The sequence below is a fragment of the Phyllostomus discolor genome, chromosome 6 (assembly GCF_004126475.2).
Source record: "Phyllostomus discolor isolate MPI-MPIP mPhyDis1 chromosome 6, mPhyDis1.pri.v3, whole genome shotgun sequence".
NCBI classification, from domain to species: Eukaryota; Metazoa; Chordata; class Mammalia; order Chiroptera; family Phyllostomidae; genus Phyllostomus; species Phyllostomus discolor.
In genome coordinates this window covers 106,830,533-106,841,186 of record NC_040908.2, presented here as the reverse complement: position 1 = coordinate 106,841,186, position 10,654 = coordinate 106,830,533, and the positions used below count along the sequence as shown (strand labels likewise).

The window sequence follows — 10,654 nt, the reverse complement described above, 5'->3', positions numbered from 1 at the left end:
CTACTAATTGCTATGTTTACACCATAGCAATTTTTCATTGGTTCTATAGCCTTTGCTTTTAATAATTGATGCACATTCATGCATTCATTTGTTCAAATACTTTTTAAATGTCTCATATCCTTGGCCTGGTATTTCATTCTAGGAATGTGGCTGTGAAGAGGACTGACTTCTTATAATTTGCAAACTTGAAAAAAAAAAAAAACCCAAATTCTGTTGTGAGCTTTACAAAGGGAAAATGTAAGCTATCCTTCAGGTCATATTATATATGTGACTTAATCTAGTTCTGTAAACTGAGAACTGATAGAGGAAGAAGAGAAATCTTCACTAACATTGGGTTTTGAAGAGGAATACTCTGGAAGGAGAATACTCTGGAAGGAGAATACTCTGCTTTGCATTTATCCATTTAACTGGATTTCCACACCCAAGTATTGTTCACTTCTAGCAAGCTCAGATAACAAATGAAAAGTCCATATATTCTATATGGTTTAATAAGAAAGATTCATTTTATTTAAGTAAAATAGAAAAGCAAATGTCCATACTTAAAAAAATATATACCACTTTAAAAATAATAGAACTATATCTCCTGAAGGTAAAATGAAGTTAAAGACAATGAGGTATAACTGATTTGCCCCATTCAAGAAGTCACCAGGATACAAGCCTCCTCAGCTATTGGAATTTCCAAGACTGTGGTCAGGTCTGTGACCTGTTTCTGATCATTTTGGTCCATAGCAGATGAAAGGTCTGAGAGGGAAAGAGAAGGTGCATGAAAGGAAATTACAGATGAGGGAACTTTTGGCAACATCAACAAAGCTTACTATGCCACATTCATAATCTAGAAACACTCCTACCCAGCCCTGGGGTCTTTGAATATATTGGCGGATTAGTGGGGAGGTAGAGAAGAGACTGAAATGGTCATCCGCCTTTACACAGAGAAGTAGAAAGACACCCTCAGAGCTGAGTTGCATATCTTTCCTACGTGCCCAGGATTCCTTGCAAAGCCCTATAATCCAATGACAGGAGTTTCCCACATCCACTTCCCAGTAATGCTTGCCAGAAGTGAAGGTCTGAGCTCCCCATGAAGGAGTATACTCTACACTTGCAGAGTTATGGGGCGTGTCTTGATTGTCAGAACTGCACTGCAATTGTCTCAGTTCTTCAAACAGATGTGCTTCATACTTGCTTATTCTATGTTCCAAGGTAACATATACTTGAGTAAAAAGAAAAGTGAAGTCAAAGAACAGAGTTTAAAAGTTCTCAGGACCAAGCACAATAGTGTTCTGACAAAGGTTTAACAACCAAATCTCTGAAATAAAGCTGAGAATACTCCCAACCTACCATGGCTACTTTCATGGTAACAACCATTTAGGAATTGCTCATAAAATTCCAGAATATGTAACAATTAGTTTTCATGAATGAGTCAGTATTGGACAGTTCCAGAACATCTCTTTATCATAGTGACTATAGAGAGTATGCCATTGGAAATGCAGAGACAGATCAGCAAGGGCTCCTTGTCTATCTACAGAGCAAGTAAATTTAATAATGCATCTAAATCAAAGTGAACTTGAGAATAGGTAAAGATATAGGATGTCAGAATCGGGTTTAATCTTCACCAGCTCATTAGTAATTTGGAAGCTAGTTCATAGATGCCAAGTAAATGGCAAAATGGCCCTTAACTCACTTAAGCCTTCTCATTAATCAACTATAACAAAATAAATAAATACATAAATAAATATAATTACAGTAATAAATACAGTATATGTAATATTTAAAATGTGATTATTTTCTAAATAGTGATCACTTTGCCCAAGATATTAGGGCACATCATTTAAATAAGCAAAAAATGAACTGTCAATCCACATATGCCTTTTTAGAAGTGGTTGCTCCCAGAATTTCTAAAGGTGCACCATCAAATCAGAATTTCCTCCCATCCCAGATCAGCTTCTTTGTCTGCCAGCCTCACTCTCTACATTTTCTCTGGTTGTCCTTCTCATAATAAATTCTGTTCCATTTGTTTTGAGATTTTACCTCAAAATCTCAAGAAAATTGTTTATAAATATATTATGCTTTTTAAAATTTTGTGATTTTTTATTTACATTTAGATAAACACTTAAATAACAACACCAAAGTGCTTCTAAACATCTGAACATCTGCATATAACCACAGTTAATTACTAAAAGTTGAAATACACTGAATGAATATGCAGTTTTATATACCAGAGAATTTTTTTAACTCATTGGAAGTAATCATATAACAAACTGTCATATTTGATTGTTTTTGACAGGTTTCAATTAGCTTTTTCTGACAGTTAATTCACAGATGAGTTATAAAGTTATTTATAAACGTTTGCATATTTACCTGCTTCCCTGTTCTCTGAATAAAAGTAATAGAGCAATAAGGAGAGGTCATCCATGTGCACCTGTTCATGTAGGAAATGTTACTGCAGTCACACCAGAGCGCTGCCTCTCACCTCGGAAGTTGATAAGCCTTTCCAGCATCCCAGTGATGGTCCATGCAGTAAGCTGTGGATCCACAGGCTTAGGCATATACAGCTGCACTAACTGACTCCTGCAAAGGAAAAGTCCCACTGCCTTACAGGCTCAAGGGTCTCCTTCATGATGTACTGAAGATGCTTCCTCAGAATCCTCACAATTAGCTTTCAAGGGTATGAACATAATTCCACAAATTGAGGAATACTGTAGTTGTTAGTGTATTTTATAACCTGCTTCCCTACTGTTGACACATCAATCACAGGAGAATATATCACCTCACTCATAATGTTTACTTCTCCCTTCAAGCTACTCTAGTGGAGTCACACAGCAATTCTCACTTAATTCCTAAAATATAGTAAGTGCCAAGGTTTTGAAATGTGCTGACTTTTATTACTCAGGGAGCCTCAGCTCTATAGGGTGTTCTTTCTTCTTGATTTTCCCCTTTTCTCCTTCTCACCATCCTTCCACCTGCTGCCTCTCTAAGTTTATTTGCCTTTCCCATACAAGACCTGGAATTATCCTCAACTAATGAGGATTTTGAAAATTACAGGCAAGAAAAATACTTTTCTTCTTCCAAGCTCCACATTAAACCTTTCAACTGAAACCATACCCCTTCAACCCTCACTTTTACTGAAGGATAGTCATTATAAAGCCTGGAAGTTTTTTAGAGAAGGAGTAAATAAATAAATAAATACAAAAAAAAAAAAAAAGAAAAAGAAAAACCTCCTCACTAAAATTGTGGGTCTATCTTAGAAGAAATAGCCTGACCTCTGGAACAGTTACCATTACTGGAACAGAGGGGCAAACTTACCTTATCACTATTTCTCCTGAATCCTGTAAACAGAAGGAGAGGAAGCTTTGCTTAGTTTTCAGAACAACATGGCTGATCTGGGTAGTCTAGTTTGAGGACATGAGATTGGACTGAAAAATTCAGTATCTCCAGCTTTCTTCCTCTGACAAATTCATTTGTCATGCTCTTTAGCCTCAAAGAGTGAAACTCAGTCTCACATTTACATACAGTTGATAAAGTCATGGTCTTGATAAAGTTTAAAACTAGAATATGTTCTTATGGTGAACAAATATGTCTGTGCTTTGTTGCAATCAACAGGGATATCCACAGAAATTTCCACAAAGTTCTTATAAGAACATGTAGCTTTCAAATCCTCAAAATAGAAGGTCTACAAAATAGACCTTCAAAATAGAAAGAATGACTATTTCCATATTTTGGAAAGTCCAGATACAAGCTGTTCTGTTGCAGTTGGTCAGAAACTCTTGATATAACAGAAGAATTTGGAAAGAAAAATTGTCTGGATCTGTTATTCTAAACTTTTTATATAGTTTTTCCTCTCCTGTATAAGGCAGAGTAACCCTGGGTCTCCAGGTTATACTGGAGGAGCTAAATCTGCCATCACAAAGTCAGGAAGAGGCAGAATATGAACTTTTTAACCAGAGTAAAAATGGAGGTTAAACAAGATACAAACTTCAGGTGATATCAATGATTTCCAAGCAGACTGGTTCTCAGAATCCAGTCTGAGAATCCAGCCATCCTTCTCAGTCCTTACCTGTAGCAGGTCCACATCTGCTTTACAGCATAGTTCCTTCAGCTCCCCATATATTCTCCTCAGGACTTTCCCAATATGAACCATGCTGCTTCTATTTCTCCTGAGTTGCTGGAAAATCATCATGCTTTCATTTGCCAGCCTCTCCAAATGGCTTTTCATTTCCTCATGGAGGTATTGACACACCTTAGGATACTCAGCCCTGATCATCTCCATCCGTAGATCTAGAGCACCCTGCAGTGACATTGGGTTATTTAGTATCCATATTGTTTTATTCTTCCCTTACCATCTATTGTCTATGTGCTATGTATAGTATACTTGGTATAGTCTGTTGGGACAGTTATTACAAAAATACTGGAGAATGGGTAGCTTTTAAACAACAGAAATTCATTTCTCACAGTTCTATAAGCTGGGAAGTCCAAGATTGGTATTGACAGATTTGGTGCCTGGTAAGAAGGCACTTCCTCAATAGCCATTTTTTTGTTGTATCCTGAGATGGCAGAAGGGGCAAAGGACTTCCCTTGAGCCCCTTCTATAAGGGCATTTATCCCATTTATGAGGATTCTGTCCTCATGACCTAGTCACCCCAAAGGCCCACCTTCTATTACCATCACCATGGTGGGTAGAATTGCAACATAGGACTTGGGGGAGGGAGAATGACACAGACATTCAGACCACAGGATTACTAGATATAGCTTTATGCCTTTCCTCTTAAAAAAATGCACACATTTTGTTTCTTTCTTTCCTTTTTCCCCTCCTTTCCTTTTCATTTATTTATTTCCTTGCACCATTGTTTCCAACTATGTTCCTTCCAATTTCATATTTTCATAAAAAATGGTTTCCTATAATTTCATAAAAAATAGTTGTTCCCTATAATTCATTACTAAACCTAAATCATAATCCCTTTTTCTCCATACTCATACTCACAAACTGACTTTTTGCCACTAGCAAAAAAGTAACAATTTACTTCCTTAGGAAAAAGAAGACGTCAGACATGATCTTTCAAATAAAAAGGGTACCAACCATATGGGAAAACATATTTGCCCATGATACCTCAGGCAAGGGTTTGATCTCCAAAATGTATAAAGAACTCACATGACTCCACTCCAGGAACACAAACAATTCAATTAAAAAATGGACTAAGGACTTGAACAGACACTTCTCCAAGGAGGACATAGAGAGGGCCCAGAGACATATGAAAGGATGTTCAACATCACTAGCCATCAGGGAGATGCAAATCAAAACCACAATGAGATATCACTTCACACCAGTCAGAATGGCCATCATTAACAAATCAACAAACAAGTGCTAGTGAATTTGTGGAGAAAAGGGAACCCTAGTGCACTGTTGGTGGGAATGCAGACTGGTGCAGTCACTGTAGAAAACAGCATGGAATTTTCTTAAAAAACTGAAAATGGAACTGCTTTTTTATCCAGTGATTACACTGCTGGGAGTATACCCTAAGAACCCTGAAACACCAGTTCAAAAGAACCTATGTACCCTAATGTTCATAGCAGCATTATTTACAGTAGCCTAAGTGCCCATTGGTAAATGAGTGGATCAAAAACTGTGGTACATATACACAATGGAATACTGTGCAGCAGAAAGAAAGAAAGAACTCCCATTCTTCACAATGGTATGGATAGAACTGGAGAGTATTGTGCTAAGTGAAATTAGCCAGGCCATGAAAAACAAATATCATATGATCCCACCTAAAAGTGTAATGTAATCAACAAAATAAACAAACAAGCAAAAAGAACCAGAGACATGGAAATAAAGAACAAACTGACAGTAACCAGAGCCAGAGGGAATAAGAGGGGAAAGAAGGGGAACATGTATGAAGGACACATGGACAAAAACGATGTGGTGGGGATTATCTTTGAGAGCAGGGGTTGGACAGGGCAGGAGAGAGCAACGAGGGGGAAAAATGGGGACAACTGTAACTGAACGACAATAAAATATAAATTAAAAAAAATTAAAAATGATCTCAATTTCCAAAACTCTCTGTTTTTACCAGTGATTAGCTCTGTCTACCTGTTAGTAGCCAGGGCTACACCCACCTCCTCTTCATTGGCCCATCCTGTCTTGTCCCCTCAAAGACATTATTCTCTAGATTACTACCCCACAATATTCATTCTCTTCTTTGCCTGTCTCCTTTTTTTCTCTCTGTCTCCACTTTCAGTGTGTCTGTCTCTGTTTCATGCTCTCAATCACTTTTTCAAACACACTTTTCCCTTCTTTTCACACAGCCTTTATTTATTTATTCATTTGTTTGCTCATTGGTTTATTTATTTTTTATTGTATTTTTTTCCATTACCATTTAACTCCCCTATACCCTCTTCCATCTCCAATACCCCTCTAAAGCCACACTGTTGTCTGTGTCTATGAGTTCTTTATCTTTTTTCTTTTTTGCTCTATCCCTCAACCCCACCACACCTCTGCCAGCCAACTTTCTATCTGCCAGCCTACTTTCTATCTGTGGATCTGTTTCTATGTTGCTTGTTAGTTCAGTTTGTTCATTAGATTCCACTTATAAGTGAAATCATGTAGTAAATTGTCTTTCTCTGATAGCCTTTAAACATGTGTAAATTTACCTGATTTTTTTTGGAAATCCAAAACTAAACATCCTTGTTCTAATGACTTTATTTAGCTTCTACACTAACACTTTTATCCTCAACAAAAGCTAGATTTATTGATTTGGCATTTCTTGATCCTCAAAACTTTCTGCCACAAATACCCAGGAATTTATAAATTCTGTTAACACATTAGTATCAGATTGATTTTTACTTGTTTACAATTGTTTTCTTAACATTTAGAGTTTACTAAACTGTTACAGAACTCTATTTCTACCTTCTTCCCAGTGATCATTGTATTCTTGTTCCTGCTGATGTATTCATGGCAGATATTGCTTGGTACAAAAAATCAGGAAAAATCTTTTAGTTATGTAGTGAGTTTGACATGAGATTCTACACTAAAGGGCATGTTTTCTTAAAGAGAAACATATTATTGCTCTTTTTTTCTCAAAAAACATTAAAGGGATATTATGATTTAATTCAAGTTCTTACACTGTAAATTACCATGATATCTGCCCCAAGCTGGTCCCAAGGGAAATAGGGCCCCTGCTGCTTACCTCCCATACTCTGAATATGTTGGTCACTTTGTTTAGATTTTTCTGGTTTTTCTGTTTGCTTTTCCAAATAGACTTCATTTGCTTCAGAATATTCTCCTGCAAAAGAACTATACATATGAGCACTAAAAAAAGTAGTACATTTCAGATATGGTAGTTCCTCATTATTTGTGGTTTTGCTTTCTATAGTTTTATTTACTCAAGATCAACTGCAGTCTGAAAATATTAAATGGAAAATTCCATAAATAAACAAATGTTAAGTTTTAATCTGTGCTCCATTCTGAGCAGCGTGATGGGAAATTTTGCTCCATCCCACTTGAGATGTGAATCATCCCTTTGTCCAGTGTATCCCCACTATATATATATTACTTGCCAGTTAATCATCTAGTAGCTGTCTTGATTATCAGATTCACTGTTGTGGTATCACAGTGTTTGTGTCCTGGTAACCCATATTTACTTAATAACAACAAAGCACAAGGGTAATGATGCTTGCATTGGATAGGCCGACAAGAAGCCCTAAAAGTGTATGCATGTATGTATGTGTGTATGTATATGAAAAAACAGTATACACAGGGTTTGGTACTATCTGTGGTTCTTAGGCACCCACTAGGGGTTTTAGAACATATCAACCTCAAATAAGGTGGGATGACTATACCTCAGAAATATATAAGGGGATAGACATGAGACAAACAGTAAAGAGAGCAGAAATGTCATTGATTTTCCTTGGAACAGTAATTGTTAAATCTGAGAAATCAGCTAAAAATAGAGTTCCTGGATTAGGAAAAATGTGTCCATTGTCTGAGGAATCTGGCACTGCTATTACATGGAATCTGGTCAATTTTGAGGAGTAAATCTTGCTTCATATTTAATTTTTAAATGTTAGCCTTTAGTGTTTCTAAGGCCCTTTAAAAACATATTGGCCAATGTTTCTAAACCTGCTCTCATTAGAATGGGCTCATTGTAATCACTGCTGTAGTAGCCAATGGTTGTCACTGTCACTAGGTTTACCCACCATGTTACTTACACTGAAATACCAGCACCCTAATACTCATCAACTTCATCCTATTCCTCTCCCTCAGGCCAACAGAATTTAAACTTAAGGAGGACAAGGACATTTGCCTAGTTTCCTCATTGCTTTATCTCCAGTTTTTTTAGAACAGTGTCTGGCACATGGTATTCTGAAATTTTATTTACTCATTGCAGAAACTAATGATAACAATCAATGTAGTTTTCCTCTTGCCCAGCAGATACAGGGTCTAACATATTTCCAAGTGCATTTGGAGGCGTTACTTACCCTGTAGTGATCAGCAATCTGCTGTACAGGATGGTGTCTATGAGTGACATGATCTTGAGAATGACAGCAGAGCACACACAGCAGGATCTTGTCAACTGGACAGAAGAAGATCTTCATTATTTGGTGTGTCTTACAGATCTGCTCGGCAGAGCTTGGTGACTGAAAGAAAACTGACTGTCCAGCAGGAAGAAGTTTTTGCTTAGCTAAAATAGTGCTTTTGAAGTCCATTGGCAGTGATACTACCCTGCACACAGGGCAGCGAGTAGGAGCCTGGGTATCTTCCCACCAGAGGCAAAGACAGGGAGCACAAAAGCTGTGGCCGCAGGCAATGGTGACAGGGTCTGTGAAGTAGCCCTTACAGATGGAACAGGTGAACTCATTGGGGGAACACAGCCTGCAAGCAGAACTCATGCTCCTGAGAAAATAAAAAGAAAGGGTATGCTTTACCTCTACACATGTGAGTTGAGTTTCAGCCTTATCTCACATATATCCCTATGCACTACAGCAGGACAGGTAATGTTTTGAATAGGATGGTAAGGGACAAAGAGAGTCCTACAGAATGGTAACATGCATTATTGTTTGCCAACCTTTGCTTGTAGCACTACTTCTCAGTTCTCTATTAGAAATCCAGTATGTTTTATATATTATCTCTTTTACAAAGACAAAGAAATCAGAGGTCTTGAACTCATCCCTAGTCACAGCGAATGGGTCATATTTTCTCCAAAACTATCACAGTTTTTTCTTTTCTTTTTTTAAAAATTTATTTTATTGATTATGCTATTACAGTTGTCCCATTCCCCCCCTTCACTCCCCTCAACCCTGCACACTGCCTTCCGCCCACATTCCCCACCTTTAGTTTATGTCCATGGATCATACATGTAAGTTCTTTGGTTTCTACATTTCCTATACTATTCTTACCCTCCCCCTTTCTATTTTCTTTTTTTTAAAGATTTTATTTATTTATTTTTAGAGAGGGAGAAAGAGAGAAAAACATCAATGTGTGGTTGCTGGGGGCCATGGCCTGCAACCCAGGCATGTCCCCTGACTGGGAATCAAACCTGCGATGCTTTGGTTTGCAGCCCGCGCTCAACCCACTGAGCTACGCCAGCCAGGGCTTCTATTTTCTACCTACTATCTATGCTACTTATTCTCTGTACCATATCCCCCTCTCTCCACCTCCCGTTCCCTTTTTGATAACCCTCCATGTGATCTCCATTTCTGTGCTTCTGCTCCTGTTCTAGTTGTTTGCTTAGTTTGCTTTTGTTTCTGTTTTAGGTGTGGTTGTTAATTATTGTGAGTTTGCTGTCATTTTACTGTTCACATTTTTTATCTTCTTTTTCTTAAATAAATCCCTTTAACATTTCATATAATAAGGGCTTGGTGGTGATGAAATGCTTAACTTGACCTTACCTGGGAAGCACTTTATCTGCCCTTGCACTCTAAATAATAGCTTTGCTGGATAGAGTCATCTTGGATGTAGGTCCTTGCCTTTCATGACTCTGAATACTTCTTTTCAGCCCCTTCTTGCCTGCAAGATTTCTTTTGAGAAATCAGCTGATAGTCCAATCAGCTGATTTGGACTTACTTACTTACTTACTTTGTAAGTAACTGTCTCCTTTTCTCTTGCTGCTTTTATGATTCTCTGCTTATCTTTAATCTTGGCTAATATAATTATGATATGCCTTGGTGTGTGTTTTCTTGGGTCCAATTTCTTTGGGACTCTCTGAGCTTTCTGGACTTCCTGCAAGTCTATTTCTTCTGCCAGATTAGGGAAATTCTCCATTATTTTTTCAAATAAGTTTTCAATTTCTTCCTTTTTCTCTTCTCCTTCTGGCACCCACAGGATTCAGATTTTGGAGTGCTTAAAGTTGTCCTGGAGGTTCCTAAGCTTCTCCTCACTTTTCTGAATTCTTGTTTCTTCATTCCATTATGGTTGAATGTTCATTTTTTCCCTCTGCTCCAAATCATTCATTTGAATCCCAGTTTTCTTCCTTTTACTGTTGGTTACCTGTATATTTTTCTTTATTTTACTTTGTGTAGCCTTCACTTCTTCCTCTATATTGCGTCCATATTTCAATAATTTCTGTGAGCATCCTGATTACCAGTGTTTTGAACTGTATATCTGATAGGTTGGCTATCTCTTCATTGCATAGTCCTATTTTTGGAGCTTTGATATATTCTTTCA

General features: G+C 37.5%; 1 protein-coding gene across 2 annotated transcripts; it reads right to left on the bottom strand.

Moving 5' to 3' along the window:
- Positions 1-713: 713 nt before the first annotated feature.
- On the bottom strand, positions 714-8,880 carry LOC114498516 (tripartite motif-containing protein 77-like). Of its 2 annotated transcripts, XM_028514464.1 has the most exons (5): positions 8,470-8,880; positions 7,179-7,274; positions 4,052-4,282; positions 2,468-2,588; positions 714-1,207 (listed from the first exon to the last, which is right to left on the bottom strand). In XM_028514464.1, the coding sequence occupies exons 1-5, from the start codon at positions 8,878-8,880 to the stop codon at positions 714-716; spliced, it is 1,353 nt and encodes a 450-aa protein (XP_028370265.1). The 2 variants fall into 2 exon arrangements, with proteins under 2 accessions (XP_028370265.1, XP_028370266.1); XM_028514465.1 differs by lacking the exon at positions 4,052-4,282.
- Positions 8,881-10,654: the final 1,774 nt, after the last annotated feature.

What these genes read in the sequence shown, in the direction of transcription:
- LOC114498516 (XM_028514464.1), bottom strand. Translation starts at nt 8,880, where the DNA reads ATGAGTTCTGCTTGCAGGCTGTGTTCCCCCAATGAGTTCACCTGTTCC. An exon ending in CAGATGTGGACCTGCTACAG is followed by an intron (nt 2,589 to 4,051) that starts GTAAGGACTGAG and finishes TGAGCCTGTAAG; the next exon opens with GCAGTGGGACTTTTCCTTTG. An exon ending in AAGGCTTATCAACTTCCGAG is followed by an intron (nt 1,208 to 2,467) that starts GTGAGAGGCAGC and finishes TTTTTACTCAAG; the next exon opens with TATATGTTACCTTGGAACAT.